Source organism: Psittacula echo, assembly GCF_963264785.1.
Source record: "Psittacula echo genome assembly, chromosome: 11".
Classification (NCBI taxonomy): domain Eukaryota; kingdom Metazoa; phylum Chordata; class Aves; order Psittaciformes; family Psittacidae; genus Psittacula; species Psittacula echo.
The window spans coordinates 3074995-3091320 of NC_137746.1; the positions used below are offsets into that span (position 1 = coordinate 3074995).

The 16326-nt window shown below is 51.6% G+C and overlaps 1 protein-coding gene across 2 annotated transcripts in view; it reads left to right on the plus strand.

Annotated features, from left to right (window-relative positions):
- The window catches only part of JADE2 (jade family PHD finger 2), a 75762-nt gene that overhangs the window by 18754 nt on the left and 40682 nt on the right, over positions 1–16326 (plus strand). For both annotated transcript variants that reach the window (XM_080626861.1, XM_080626862.1), the window contains exon 4: positions 2167–2324. In XM_080626861.1, coding sequence (XP_080482987.1) covers positions 2167–2324 — 158 coding nt within the window. The remainder of the gene's footprint in view (positions 1–2166; positions 2325–16326) is intronic.

Sequence of the window (16326 nt, forward strand, 5' to 3'; positions counted from 1 at the left end):
TGCCTGCTGCCTGCCCTGCGCTGCCTGCAGGGCCCTGCCTGGCTGCCAGCACCACGCTGGGCAGGTTCCTGGAGGAACTGTGTGTTTGTGTGCCATGAAGGAGTGATGCAATGCTCCTGCACCCCGCAGCATCGAAGGGGGTGTCCTCAGGAGGTGATGGAGTTGGCAGTAAAGGAGGTGGAGGGCACTTGGATGTCAGCAGGGTCAAGTCCAGGGGGGATGGAAACCTATTGGGTGCCCAGCACCTTTGGAAGCCCTTCCTACCTGGCTTTGCCCACAGATCCCACCAAAACAGTGTTTTCTATAACAGTTTGGCAAATGGAGCAGTACAGAAGTGGTGCTCCACTCCTGACATGGGGCTGGCGGCTGGAGCAGGGAGGTGGCACCATCCTTCAAACTGCCCTCAGCCACATGTGGTCCAGGCACAGGGGAGCATCTCATCCATCAAAGCAGAGCAGTCAGATGTGAGAAGATTCACTTGGGTTTGTGTTGTCCTCATTGGAGGTGAGCACCAAACCTCGGTAATGGAGATGCTGTTTGCCCGAGTTGTGACCCTGGCAGTGCAGGGGTGCCAAGAGCAGGGGGCATTTCTACACTGTATTTTAAGCACCAAGCCACAGTGGGGTTACTTTGCTTATGTTGCTCTGCAGCCCTGGAAGGGCTGTGATGTCTCACATATCCCTTCTCATGTTTAATTAACGTCTGGCTTCATATTTTATCATTCTGTTAAAGTTCTCACACTGGCAGTGTATTAAAAGGTTACTGTGGCGTCTGGAGCCACGCGTTTGTAGCACAGAGACTTAAAGGACCCTGATCTTTCTCAAGCTGAACCTAATTCTGACTGTAATATGTAGGCTGTTAATTATGTTTGTTGAAGGATGCACTGAGGCTGTGTCTGGCCAACTCACATCAGGTTTATATAGACATAGGCAAAAATATCTCCAAGCAGATGCATCAAGAGGTACCAGTAAGATTCAGAGAGGACCCAAGATGGAAAAGGTTGTTTATGTATTATATTTGACTCTAATTGGGTTAGCAGCTGAGACTCCGAGGATTAAATAAACTGACCTAAATACTGGTCTCAGTGGTCTTAGTTAAAGTCTGGTTTCCTGTATCTCAGCCGATTTGGTTTCTCAAGTTCTCTCTGAAGGATGCTATCTTTGTATGAAGGTGTAAAGCCATATTTTACCATTTATTGTGGCTCTGACAAAGCAATACTCATTTGGGGAATAGACCCTGAGAATTGAACAGTGTCTGAAGAAAACACCTGATCCATCCCAGCCCCGCAGAAGGTTAATGCAGAAGAAGCAGGGATGGGGTAGATAGAGCGAGCTGGTGTCCAGGCGTGATTGCTGGCACCATTGGTTATTTTCTCAGCTAATAGCAGATGGTGGAGAGGAAGAAATCATCCATTTTCATTTACAATTTATTTTTATGCTGCAAGAGGCAGGATTGCTCGAGTCGTTGCTGTCAGGCAATCCTCTGCAAGGAAAATCTTATTTACTGTGAGGGGTATTTTTGGAATGAGTTTTTTATTGGAGTATATTGGGAGAAGACTCTGCAGGGCCAGAATTGAGATGGAGAGCAAGCCCATTCACTGTCTGAGGGGCTCGGAGGGTTTTCATAGAGGAGGGGGCCAGTGCTGGTTATCACAGGCGGTTTGTTGGGGCAGGAGAAATCTGTGTGTTTGGCTGTGGATGTGTAAGTAGGAACCTGGATCACCTTTTAGTGGATGTTTTCCAGCTGTAGCATAACCTCTCATGGCTATATTTTGCCTTGTGATCCCTGGTGACCATTGGAGCAATTGAGCCCTGATGGGGGTACCTTCAGCTTTTGTCTGTCCCTGCTTGGGGCAGTGGGGTGATGTGATGGGGACGCGAAGGTGTTGGGGGCAGTGAGGTGACATGATGGTGGTCAGCTTCATTCACATCAAGAGCATCGTTTTCCCCAGTAAGGCTGATGTGGAGAAGCCCAGTTGCTGTACATCCCTTGGCGTTTGGAGCAGATACTCTTGTGCCTATGTTGAAAACATTGATCTCCTAAGAGGAAGCAGCCTCTTGTTTCTTCAGTTCGGTAGTGACGTTCAGTCTGTGTCTCGGCCAAGCTTGCACCCTCTGCCAGACCCCTTCACTCTGCCTGTTGGACCTTTTCTTTATTCCGGTGCAGGTTTTCCGTACGGATCTGATAACAGCCATGAAGATCCCTGACTCCTTCCAGCTGAGCCCCGATGAGTACTACGTCCTGGCCGATCCCTGGAGGCAGGAGTGGGAGAAGGGTGTCCAGGTGCCTGCGAGTGCCGAGGCCATTCCTGAGCCTGTGGTCAGGTAAGTGAGTGGGGTCCCATGTGCCTGGTCCTCTCTGCCCTGGTGGGATGGACACCATCTCGGAGTGCATATAAAGGGGATGCACGGGATCCTGGGCTTGCACAGAGATGCAGGGGACCTCCTGCTGCATCTTGTCTTAGGCGTTTGATTGCTGAAAGTCCCTCTTGTGTGTGCAGCGGGTTGCTGTGCCGGGTGACCAGCTCCTTGTTTGCTCTTTATGGGGGAAGTTTGAGAAAGACCTGATAAAATCAAAGGGAGGATAAAAACCTGCCAAGAGAAAACCAACCCAGAACCACCTCTGCTTGGCTGGTTGATGCATCTCGGTCTGGAAACACATGGCTCTGCTGCTGTTTCATGGCAGGGGTGCAAGAGCTGGCCCTTGAATTAAAACCTTCCCTCTTTACCATGTAAACTGTTTGTGGAAATGTGATGGGCACGTGAGGTTCGTGGCTTGGTAAAACAGCCCAGCGAATAGAGAAGCATCTCCCAGACCTCGTAGCGACGACGTCTATCGGCCTAGCTCGGTGTCTCATTAGCTATTTTAAAATGGGGAACTCGGGTTTAAAATAGACACTTAAACAGCTGCTCGGGCTAAAAAAGAAGAGACGTGAGGGAGCTGCTACCCATTCGCTCTGTGTGTGGGAACATCCCAGGGTGATGGGTGAAGCGCGGGGGAAAGGCTGGTGCTGCTGGTGGAGGAGGGAAGCAGGCAGGTTGGGAAGGGACCCCAGAACTGGCAGGGTCAGACCCTAAACCTCGCAGGGTCAGACTCCACAGCACGCAGGGCTCGCAGGAGCTTTGCAGCTCCCCTGTTCCCTCCGTGGTGCGTGACCCTGGGTGCGCATCGTGCAGAAACACCGCTGACAGCATCGTGATGCTGGAGCTGCCCGCGGGGCAGAGCTTTGCCGAGGGGCTTGGGCAAAGCTGGTGGAGGCTCCGCTTGTCCCGCAGCAACAGCAGCTGCTCCTGCAGCTGCCGACCCTGCTGCTGAAGTAAACTTTTGTGTACGCTCCCCTTCCTCCCCCGGGGAAAACAGAGAGAGAAATGAAACTTTAATGAGGCTGAACACATCAAAAGGGAAGTTGTAAAGGGGCTGTTGAGTTGATTTAATCCTTGGGAAGGAAAAAAAAAAACCCAGACAAAAAAAAAAGCCCAGCAAAAAAATGAGAGGGAAAAATCCTCCTGTGTGTGGAGTATCTTTTTTTAGTTGTCTTTGATAGCTAACCGCAGCCTGGGCTCCTCAGTGCTCTGCTCCCCAGCTGAGGCCTTGTGCCCGTGCTATTTCCAGCTGAAAAGTGATAGCTTGGCGCTGCCGGGGCTGGTGGTGCCCGTGGGAAGGCAGCCTGACCTGCGGCTGCTGCGGGCGCTGCTTCCCAGCGCTCCGTCGAGTGCCTTTTGCATCCTGGACCTCGGAGCCCGGGTTCAGGGCAGGCTGCGGATGTGCTCCTCTGCTTTTCCCCAAGCCCCTGGTTTTAGGGATCCTGGGGAAGCTTTCCCAGTGCTGCACGTTCCCAAACAGGGATGCTCCCAAAGCGATGCTGGTGCAGGTCATCCCTCCCGCATCCCCATCCCACTCTATCCTGTTCCAGCATCGGCCCTTTCCCAGTCTATTTCACATGTTTTTGGGCTGCCGTCATGTCTCCTCTCTGTCCTCTCTCCTCTAAACTAAGCAGATCCATGCAAGCTTCCATCTAAGGCTGTGTTTTCCAGAGCTGTCTCATCATCTTCCAGGCTTCCCCTGGTCTCACCCATGTCACCACAGGGACATGCCCACAGGCTTCCGAGGGGACACCAGATCCCCCACCACAGCCTGGTGCTGCACACTCACCTTCAGCTTGGGTTTCACTTCCACCACCAGGTCATGCTCTGAGGAATTTCCTAATGCTTTGGGTTATTTTGCTCGTTGGGTTATTCTCAGGCTCAGCACTGTGCCATAATCCTGGATGAATTGCCTCTCACAATGCTCCCAGCTCTTTCTCAACGCCTTTTTGAGTTCAAGCCTTGCTCTCCAAAGAGTTTGTGACTTCCCTTGAAGTCATACTCAGCAGACTGAGCAAGAGCACCCATGGCTGTGTGAGGAAGCCTGGCCCTGCAAGAGGTGTCAGCACAGCCCACGGCCATCGGGAGCAGCTCCTGATAGGTAGTGTTGAAGCCTTGCTAAGTGAAGATGGGTCCCATCTGCTCCTCTCCTATCCGCCCACTGCAGAGGTCCCGTCCCATGTCAGATGGTTCTTTATCCCCTGTTACTTTCTGTGTGCATTCATATAGGTTGTGTTTCAGTGGTTTTCCCCGAGTTTTATTCATATAGGCAGATACTGAGTGTCATCTTCTGCTCTTCTGAAGTGGGACCTGTTCTTTGTGACCTCCCAGAGATACTCATTAGTGGCTCCATCACTCAGGTGGATTTCTGCAGCCCCTCTGGGTTGTGCTGTTCCCCAGTCATCCCAGGCTGCTGTGGGATAACACTGCTTACCCACAGCCTTCACTTCCTTGGAGGTCTTTCCTCTCTTGTTGCTCCATCTGCCTGTCCTGCACCGTGTCCCATTTGCCTGAACCATCTCTTGGCTGGCAAGACAGTGAGCATGGCCTGAAGGGCTTTGTCCTTAGTCTGAAGCCTGTTTGGGATATTCCACCTTCACTAGTGCAATGTGAGTGGAATGAAGATCTCATTTTGCAGCAGTGTTAATGGTTCCACCTGCTTTGTGCCGTGATGCACATCCCAGGGGGATAAGCGGTGCCAGATTTGTTTCAAGCAGGACAGCATCTCTCCACATGCACACCAGAAGAGACGCGTGAGCAGTTCTCTCTCCCATAGCATCCCTGCCCTCAGTGTTCTCCCAGTTTGGTCACCCATGTGAGTTAGGGATGGAGAGAGCAGCATTCAGCTGCCAAGGACAGATGAAGACTGCAATCTCTTTTGTATCTCCAGTGTTAGACAGCTACCTCTTGCAGCTTGCCCTCCTTTGGAGAAATGTCAAGTGCTCTTTCACAGGAGATGACTATATTTCATCTGCCTGAAGAGAGCAGCCTGAAAAGACCTTACAGCTCCCTTTACCTCCCTGGTTTAATTGCTTTAATTTGCCCCTGTCTCCATCCCGGCAGCAGTGAGCAGGTACCTCGCTGGTCCCACCTGAGCTGCTGCTTTCACTGCCCCACACCTCTGCACCAGTTTCCCCCCTTTGCTTCCAAACTTTCCTTCTTCCCTGCTCAAAATATGTCACATAAACCCAATGGATCCTCCCTGTGTTGGGTATGGACAATCCGAATTCCTTTCTGTGCTGAAAAACATCGCAGACTGGGAAATGCGGAGCCCCTTCCTCGCTGTCAGGGCAGCATTTTGCTTCCCCCCATCCCAGAGCTGTAACAAAAGGATGTGACGGAGTATCCTGCCCTTTGTGGGAACAGGGAATGGATACCCCTGGCAATCCACTCCTCATGTTGTCACTCCTGACAGCCATTTCCATGTTCAGTTCCTAGAGGGAAGCAGGCAGGGAGAAGCCACAGGAGCCTCTGGGAGCTGGAGAGCCAGCAAGCACTGCCTGCAGCATCACACTGAGCCCATCATCCTGACCCCAGGGGACTGGTTCCTGGGCTGGGTGCTGGGCAGCGAGCAGCTTATGCCATGGAGGGTGTGAGAGTCTCTTCCCACTCCAGAGAGGGATCTCAGCCTCCAAAAGGTGCCTCGTATGCAGCTGCTGCTGCTCTTTCCATCTCCCACCTGAGCGCTTGGAAAGCAGCTCTTGTACCCGCACCCTGCCTCTGGGTTTTGTGCCTCCAAAGCTGAAAATGAGATTTTTCTGAAGCAATTTCTTTCGCTGGAGCTCTAAAATGTCACAAGCTGGGGGTGAGGCAGGAGGGAAGAGCTGCAGTTTAAGGAATGCTTTCCCCAGAAAGCGTCATCTCGAAATGCCTCCACCAAGAGCCACCTTAAACCCGAGGGTCCTTTCTAGGTTAGCACAAATCGCAGTGCAGTTGTGAGGGAAGCGGTGGGGGAAGAGGTGCAGCATCTCTTGGCTCCGTGTCCCGGGAGGCACGGATGCTGCTGCTTGCCATGGGTGATCAGGCAGCGCAGGAGATCAGCTGCTTCCTCTCCACAATCGTTTCTGGCTCATCGCTGCTGAAAAGGGTTTTATTTTGTGTAGTAACAGGTCTGAGAATTGCCCGGAGCTTGCAGGGCTCCAGTGTAGAGAAAAAAGCCATTTGCAGTCAGATGAGAGCAGGGGAATGAGGAGTCAAGGCGAGTTTCCCTCTGGAGAGGCAGGGAGCAGCAGGATGGCATCCTCTGCTTGCGCATCTCCTGTACGTCACCCTCCCTGGGATGCAGGTGGTGATGATGACACTGCATCCCAATGATGACGCTGCATCCCAGTGATGACACTGCATCCCACCTCTGCTAGAGCCCATAGCTGAAAGATCTCCAGTGGCTTTCCAGAACCAGAGGCGAGGTTTACAACCCCCGTGTGAATTGTTTCACGATTGGGTAAACTGAGGCACGGAGGTTTCCACCGTGGGTCAATGGTAGAGCCAGGTTTGAGGTCCCAGCCTGGTGTAGGGCACAGCTGGGTGCTGGATGTGATGTTGGACCATCTCAGCACAACTTGAGTGTAAGGATTAAGCATGGCAAAGTAATGGGAAGAGTTGTCACAACAGAGCATCAGGGCTGTGGGTACCACTTGTGTTATAAAAGGGAAGGAGAAGCTTTAGATGAGCTTTGTATTCCCCGAGCCACACCGTGATACACCAAGAGGAAAGTGGCCCTTGCTGGTTCGCCATGGGTGCTTATAGGAGGCTGTGAAGCCTTCTTTGCAGAGTGGGTGTGCAGGGACCTGACCTGCGCTCATCCATACCTACAGGCATCAATGCCAGTGCCATGCATAATGCTGCATTCAACTCGCACAGCAGAGCATCACTCCATAAAGCAGTGGCACCTACATGGGACTTTATGCACCTGTACAGGCTTTAATTCCTCCTTTATTTAATGATTTAGCGTTTTTGGCAGGCGGCTCCTTCCCCAGGCTGACGGGGCTGCAGGCAGGATCTAGAGGTGGCTCTTGGATCTCACATTAAGCCACATTAGTATGTGCTGTAGATTCTGTTTCCTGTGAATTTGCACACAGCGGGAGGACGAGCAGGAAGGCTGCTTCTTGCTGGCAGGCTTCCCAGATATTCTTGGCGTTGCAGATCTATACTTGCATCGTCGCTGTGGCCCTGTTTTAACAGAAAACAGAAAGTGCTGTGGCAACAGGAAGGCACAACCTCTGCGAGTACCAACTCGGCGATGCCGGTGGCACCAGCGCGAGCGCCGTCTGCCACGTCGGCGCGGTGTTTGTGTCACTGTCCTGTCCTGGGCCCCTCTGGTCCTCCTCCTTCAATGACCACACACACAGGTAAAGCAGCTCCTTGCTGCCCTGTGTGTGACACTGGTGTGGTGGTGCTGAGGCTGGGTCGCAGTGTGGACCTGCCCAGTGTTCATCTCCTTCAGGCTGTGTTGTTCTGTAGGGGACTCCAGAGTTGCCCCAGCATCTCCAGGAGGTCCAGCAGCTCTTTGAGAGGGTGTAGACTTGTTGGCAGGGATGTTTGTGTCGTGGTTGTGCAATACCAATATCACTTGAAAGGGAGCAAGAGGAGTGGGTCCTCTTGTGGGGTGCAGTGTTGGAGATCAGTGTTCTGGAGTGGGGAGGAGTAACTGGTGCCCCAGTAGCATGTGTTTGGCTTGGCACATCCCTGCCCTTCTTCCCTTCTGCCCCAGTGAGTGAACACCATGGGGCATCCCATTAGGGCTGGGTGCTGCATCCAGAACAGGGAGGGAATGATTCCATCAACGGGAGAAAATAAAGCTGGGAGCAGAGTGTGTTGCAGTGGGGAGCTTGGTAGCACCGAGGAGCTGTGGCCAGGCTGGAGAGCAGCGGGGTGGCACGATACGAATGTGCCAGCGATGCCTGGCCTTCACCTCTCCCTCTTCCCTGGTGTGCAGCGGGAGCCCTGGATGCTGTCCAGGCTGTATCCCTGCGGCAGCGCGGCTTCCAGCCCGGGGAGGGCTTCCCGAGGCTGCGTTCTCAGCATGTACTCTATGAACCAGCACACTTTGTTCTCGAGTGTTGGGATTGGACTTCCTCTGCTCGGTCGGCGACGCAGGCTGGCTGTTGACTCATCAGCAGCTTCCCTTGGGCTTCGCTGCAGAAGGGGCAGGCAGGATTCTGCTGCAGTTTGTGGATCTTTTGGAACAGAGCTGCTGGTTTTTTTAACATGATCTTTCCTTTATTTTTATCCCTTTTTTTTTTTCCCTTCCTTCCTTCCCTCCAGCTCATCGTGAAAAATGTGTGAGTTTGGAGCTTGCAGATGGCACGCTGGTGCTCATACAAAGGGCTGTTTCTTGGGTCAGTTATCCCCAATCTGCCCTTAAATATGCCTGGGTTCAGGTATGCTTCAGAAATCCACGTACGCTTCCCTTTCTTCCCTTTCAAGATCTGAGTCTCTGCTCAGATCAAAAGAAGTAACAATCCCAACTGCTCTATAGGTAAATGTGTAGATCACAAGCCCTGGGACATGGGAGCACGGAGGGAGGAAAGCTTGCTGCTGGCACGCTCCCTGTGCTCCTGGGTACCCCCATGGTGATGCTCGGCCATGGTGAGGACAGGATGTCCAGTGGCACTGATCCAGGACAGCAAAAAACCCATTGATGTGACATCAGTGAGTTCCCTCTGCAGCTCTGCTGCTGGGAAAGGGAGGTTTTCACTCGGATCTGCTCAGGCAGCCCTTATCCCTGCAAGCAGTGGGGAGGGATGGGCTGTTGGCAGGGTGGCCTGTCGTAGCATCAGACTGGTTAGGGTTGAAGGGACCTTAAAGCTCATCCAGCTCCAACCCCTGCCACGGGCAGGGACCCCTTCCACTGGAGCAGCTTGCTCCAAGCCCCTGTGTCCAACCTGGCCTTGAACACTGCCAGGGATGGGGCAGCCACAGCTTCTCTGGGCACCCTGTGCCAGCGCCTCAGCACCCTCACAGGGAAGAGCTTCTGCCTAAGAGCTCATCTCAGTCTCCCCATTTTCAGTTTAAAGCCATTCCCCCATGTCCTGTCACTACCTGGCATTGTAAAATGTCCCTCTCCAGATTTCCCTTTAGGTCCTGAAAGGCTGGTCTTTTTGATACCTGATTGAGGATGGGATGAATCACCTCTGTGTCAGCAGCAGTTTGGTAGTTCAGTACAAAGGGTGGTATTGGTGCTGTAGAGGGCTCTTAGTCTGTGCCTGGTGCCTGGGAGTGCTTTGCAAAGGAGTAAGTGTGATTTAACTCTGTTACTTGTGATCATTTCTGGTTTACAATCTGCTTGACAAGTTCTCGTGTGGGCTTTCAGCAGGTCCTCACCTTTATTTGCTGCAGGAAACGTGTTAATCCAGCCTGTTCTTACCTAGGGCTGAGCCACTTGGACTTTTCATTTGAATGTTTGCTAATCCTCCCAGTGGATGCCTGTGGTTTATACTGGATCAGGCACACTGAAAGTCAAGTGTATTTCAGCAGTAAATGTATAGAACGAGCAGGTTTGATTTCTCACTGCTCTGTAACGAGGTTTACAGCTCTCAGAAGGAGCTCTGGTTTGGTACAGCCTTGGGAGCCTCCGTATCTCGCTCCATCACCTCCGCTCTCCATCCACAGCCATGGATTTAGTGTTTAGCTGGGCAAACCCTGGCAGATTTGATCACTGCTGCTTGCAACAGCAGCAGGAATTAAATCACCTGCTAGTGATTTAGTGTACCTTGTGTCCCCATTGAACAATACAAGAAACTATTACTTTTGAGTGCTCTTTAGAGTGATGGGAGGAGCAGGACAGCCAGGCAGCAGGAATAGCTGCTCCGTTCTTGGTGCTGTGGCTAATCCTGTTGGATTTAGGTGAAGCATTGCTGGAGATGTCCCAGGACCTTGGTGAGGCGGAGAAGGTGGATTTGTTCTCAGTGCACTTGAAGATGTGTAAGCCCCCCAAACAAGTGTAGCTGCAGAGCAGTGCGTGGATGGTGCAAGAGGCAGACAGGTCCCTCCTGGTGTGGGATGGGCTGTGTGCTGTTCCCAGTGACTCAGCGTCGGAGCTGTTCTCATGTGTCTCAGGGTTCAGCCTTAGTGCAGTGATTCAGAACGCATTAAAGAAATGGCTGGATGCTGCCTTTCTAAATTCCTCAAAGCTTTGCTTTCCTTGGGCTGGATTTCTGTGAGGAGACATGTGCAGTGGTCACAGCAGCAGTCATCTTGCTGCCCTGCTCTGTGCCTTGAGCTTTCCCATGCTCAGCTCCATTAGCAGCAGGGTCGGGGGGGGATTTGGCTGGCTCCTGATGTGCTGTGGCTCATGGCCGCAGCCCCTGCTCAGCCCATGGCAGGTGCTGCCATCACCCACAGCCTCTGTCTCTGGTCCCCGGAGTGGGATGCAAACACAAGCAGAGCTGTTTGTGTTACTGGAATAATTGTGGAAACATTATCTGGCTGAGATAATTAATTCCAGATGCTTTAACGTTAGTAGCTTGGCTTAGGTTACATAAAGAAGCAACGTTTTTTGTCTTTTTCTGTCCAGAAAACATATACTCAAGTGTCCCTGGCTTCCCTAGCAGCCATTCCAAGATACATATTGCTTAAATGGAAATGAGCAGAATGCTAGCAGCCTGCTGACTGGGATTGCAGAAGGTTGGCGGGTGGCATGGGTGCCTGAGGGGCCACTGGATAGTGGTGCTATGGGAGAAGGAGGAGAGCAAGCACCCATGGGTGCCAGCGCTGGCTCTGTCCTGCTTGCCCATGGGGAGCAGAAGTTGCCTGAGCATCCTCTGGGATCAGTGGCCCCTGTGTTTTGCTGGGCTTTGAAGCCAGAACAGCAGCACAGGCTGTGCCTCCTCCCAGCAGTGGGTCACAGTCCTGCTGCTTTTCATCATAGAGTCCTAGAGTGGTTTGAGCTGGAAAGGACCTTGAAGATCGTCCAGTTCCAACCCGTTACCGCCAGCAGGGGCAATGCCACTGTTAGAGCACAGAGAAAAGGGGTAAAGGAATAGGGAGAAGATCCTTGCACCACATCAGAATTTGTGTGTGTTTTGCTCTCAGCCCAGACGCTGCTTTTGTCTATCAACCAGAAACACATCTGTGTCCTGTTGTTCCAAGCAGCCCACCAGCAAACCACTGCCTGGCCATTGCTGCCTGCCCATGCAGCTGTGGTTTGCTGCTGCACAGCAGTTGTGCACATGAAGCCTGCTGTGGAAACAGTGCCCGTCCTCTCCTCCACCTCGGAAGGGTGGATGCTGCTCTGCAGCTTCCCAGCGCTGCACCTGGATGCTTCCTTGCCAAGTCCCTTCTCTGGTCTACATCACAATGGTTTTCTGGGCATTGAATCAGAGCTGAGATTTAAATTGTTGAGCTAAATCTCAGGGAGATTTGGGCTGGAATGTGAACGTGAGAAAGACAGGGACATCAGCACTCTGGTCTTGATCTAGTCTGCCCAGGATCAGGCTTTTTATATGGTGATAAACAGCTCGGAAAGGAAATTGGACAAGCTGGCTGGGTTTCACAAGATGGCTGTTTAGTGCCTCCTGTTCACTTGTTTTCCTCTTTTTATCACATCAAAGAAGAGTGAATCACTTTCTCCATAGAGGATTACGTTATTCCAGAGGCCTGGAAGGACCCACTCTGGTTACAGGCTGTTACCGGAGGAGGTTTTAGATGGAGAGGAGAAAACAGCATTTCTCTTATTGCACCTGTTAATTGCAATTTGGAGCTTGAGCTTCCTTCCAGTAAAACTTCCAGAACCTGCCTGTATAGATCTTAAGCTGCACATCAGGGGCCACCCACCCCCGACCTGACCATCCTGCACAGGAATGGGGTTGTCACAGGGAGGTTTCCAATCCCAACCAGTGAGACCCTGAATCCTGATCCCGGAGCCAAAAGGAGTTTCCCCGCCAAGAAGCAGGCACAGTGCTGGCAACTGCAGGATGTGCCCTGTGGAGCTGCGCATCCCGATCGTTGGGAGCGGTTTAAAAGCTGGTAATGATCATTTCTGATATTCACTGGGTGGTGCTGAGTGTCCAGGGTTTAGCTGGGAAAAACAACAGCTAAAGGGATGGTGGGTGTTGTTGAGAAGCGCTGTCCTGTGCTGGTCCCTGCCTGGCAGAGGACACTGGGATCCTTGATGCATCCCAGGGTCCTCCACGCATCCCGAAGTCTCTGATGCATCCTGGGGTCCCTGACACATCTCCAGCGCAGGAGGGATGGGGTGTGCAGCCTGCAAGCAGCCACCCAGGCATTACGTCACCCCGAGCCACACTCACTGGCTGCTGGTACCCAGAGGGCAGGACACTGCTGCAAACAGCGTTAACCCCTTCCTGAGCATCCCCAGTGCCACTTGGGTAACACAAAGGGATCTTCGCGGGGCTGAGCATTGGCCAACGATGTCTGTACAGTCAGAGGATGCTTTTTGGGCATGGGTGCTCCTGTTACAGAGCCTGGTGGATCCTTCCAGGGCCAAATGCAGCTGCTTTGTTCTCCCAAAACAGCAGCAAGAAGCCAAATGAGAGCTTCAGAGCTGAACCAAGTGTTTATCACCTGTGTGTGTGTTTGAGACAAGCAGTTTACTGAAGGTTTAGGGCATATTAGAGAGTAGTGCCAGCCCAGCCATCCATCACCCCCATCAGCAGTGATAGTGATGAACCGCATGGTTGCGCTGGGCTGCTTGCTCAAGCATGGATGTGCACAGGAAGGATCGATGTTGTGTTACCTCCATCAGCTTCTTTTGCTAGAAATGTGCTTTTTACAGCCCCTTGCACAAGGATAGCCCATGAATGGCAGACTGGGCCACCAGGCCAGACAACCACTGCAGGTTCCTCTTCCCAGACCCACCTTTGACTCCTGGGCTGAGCCCTGTGCCCGCTCTGTTATGTATGTATGAATTTTTGTGGGCTTGCAGAGGCTGTTGCCAAATCTTGAGGGGTTTTGGCTCCAGCTGCCAATGAGGAAATACTGCACATTCTTACTTTGCTGCACAGAGTGGTCCCAGCAGTGCCAGCTGAAAACAGGGCTTGAAATCTGTTGATACTGTTGTTTGTTATAATAAAGGGGGTTGTTGCTGTGACTGTTCACCCCATCCTCTGCCCTTATGTCACCGCTGTCCTATGGGCAAGCTATAGCATCTATAAAATCTATTAGTTTAAGTTCATAAGAAGGTTGGGTCTCTGCTCCAAATGCCCTGCTAGATATTAATAACCAGAGGATGAAAATCATCCCTTTAAATTGCCTTTTGAAAGTTGTCATGTGCTGCAGGAGAGTTCCCCCCGCGCGCAGAGCTGCTGCTGAGAACAGGATCAGCGTCCACTGAAGGTTGCTGGCAGAGTTCTCTTTCCACTGACTTTCCTAAGCTGATTTATTTATGGATGCTGGACAAGACTAATTTAGACTGGGATGTAAGTAAAGAAAAGATGATTGACTAAAGCCTTCGTTGTAATAAAATGGAGTATTTTCAGCAGAGAAACTGGATTAATTATTTGTATCTAGCGTATTAAAAGGGAGCATATAGGAAAAATTGCCTTCTCCCTTCAGCCAAGTGAAGCGTTCAGTTTACAGAGATGATTAACCATGGGAATTTGCTGAGTGTATTTTATTACTGTGTAATGTTCTCCAGGGATACATGTGATCCTCAAGAGTGTTGGGGTCCACTTACTCCTTTTCCTCAAGTGCCCTTGAGACCCACTTTCACACTAATGGCCCCAGGTTTGTTGTGCTTTTGAGGTTGCTCCCAATTTTCAACCCTTCGTTTAAATAAGCCCTTGATTGATACAGGGTTTGATGGTTTTTAATGCCGTGTCTCTGGCTGGATAAATAAAGGAGTAAATGCTCCTCCAGTGTAATCGAGCTTCTGCAGATGGTTTGGCGCTTGGTGGAGGCTTTGCCTCGGTGATGCTTTGCTGTGATGATGGAGGGAGAGTCACAGCATCTCAGTGGTGGCACATCACCAGCAAACACCAGTAGTTGCAATGGGCACACGTGTGGGCCCACCATCAGAGCCCTGCATGGAGAATGGGTCGTCCCTGAAGTGTGCTGCACAGGGAGAGCACACATCCCCCTTATCCCAGGTTGCTGGGTTGGCAGCGAGGCGCAAATGGGAAGCCACCTTGATGGAGGGCTCTGGTTTAAGGAGGGCAGCCAAGGTCACCAGGATCCAGCCAAGAGGTTTCTTTGTGAGTTCTTTAAGGTATATTTTGAGATGAAGGAAATCCTTGTGTAATCCTGTACTCCAGCTATGTGCATTCATGACAGGCCATGCTGTTTATTCATTTCCTGCTTCGGCATTGTTCATCCTCTGCCACCTGCCCAGTTTGGTGTATTTGAGATATTCCCCATTGGGATATGGATCACCTCAGCTTCACAGTGCTCACCATCCCCAGCCCAGGGTCATGTACTGTACTTTCTCTTCTCTTAACACCCCTTACGCATCACAGAGCCTCAGAAGCTCAGGGTCTTGGCTTGTCTGTGTTCTTCACAACACATTGCTTGCTACCTAGGACTCTTTTTGCTCTAGTTTAGGTGAAGAGAGGTGATTTGCAGCTTTTTGGAGCATGTTCTTGCTTTTGCTACACACCTGGTTTGGTTGGGTTCGTTGATTATGCCCTGCACAGGGTCCCTGGCTGCAGGGATGCTCGTGTGTCACCATCACCATTTATATGGAACATGCCAAAGCTGATAGAGCCCCATTCCTGTGTGTAAGCGAAGCCCTGATGACATCCCTGCCAGCCCCAGCTCTTGGGGCCCAGCAGGAGATGCTGGTTAAGGTGGCCTCCGTGGTTTGTTCCCTTTTTATAGCTGTGTCTCCACTGCAGTGTGTGGGCAGCGCAAAGTTTACAGCTTTTGGGGCTCCAGTTCTCTTTGCTGTTGCTGTAGATGAGGAGAGGCGCGCAGCATGGGCTGTTCTCTGTGTTGCTGTAAAGCAGGGCATGGTTTTTTTCCAGAGGATTGCTCTCTTGTATTAAATCATAGAACCTCTTCCTGCCAGTGTTTCTCCTAGCCCAAGGCAACTGTCTCTGCAGTCATTGATCTTTATATCTGAACATTTATATGCGGTGTGTTCGCATGGATCAGGGAGGAATGGGTTGCTCTTTAGGAACATGATTCTACACACTAATCCAAATCCAGGAGTAAATGGGAGGCTGCGCATCTCCAGGCATTGCATCCGTGCTCTTCCCAGAGGCTTTTGGTGTCCCATGGGAGCCCCAGGATCTGGCTGCCTCCTGCACCTGTTGGGATGGGAGGGATGCTCATCGGAGCAGGGACAGCCTTTTGTATGGTTTGCTGAGCCCTAAAAATCTTGTGTTTTAACTAAGTGCTGCAGATGAGTCAGGGGTTGATCTGGACCAGGCTTCCAGCAGGTCTCTATATATGGGTTATCCATGCTGTTTACTGTATAAAACCCAATTCTGCAGTTATTTCCAAGGTGCTGTTGGCAGCATATACCAGCACCACTCGAGTCACAGCTGAAAGGCACCCAGCAGGGCAGAGTGTCCCACCGAAAGGCAGTGCTGTCCCTGTGGAGGTGCAAACCTGGTTCTGGAATCCCATCTCCCACCGGTGCTATGCTAAAGTCATGAAATTCATGTCAGTAGCAAAGTAGTGTAAGAGTTTCTCATCTTGGGATTCTTCCTGAATCTTTGTATCTTAATTAACTTGATCTTCGGCAGCAGAGGAGCAAAGAGTGGCTCTGTGAATTCCAGTTCCTGTTCGACCAAAGAAAACTCCATTTAATGGAGCAGTGTCAGGAAAAGCTGAACGCCGAGTTCGTTTGCTGGTGGTGCTGTTATCCTCAGGGAAGCTCCCTGTGGTCTCTGCATCACCAGGGTCTCTGCGAAGCCAGGACCTGAGAGTCTAAGCACACATCCAGCATTCAGGTGGCTGCGTGATCAAAGGGATTCATTTATCTGCCATGTCTGAGCACCACATTCAGCAAAAATCCTTTTCCATGAGATAGCTGCAATGAGAAGGCCGAGGCTGCACACAC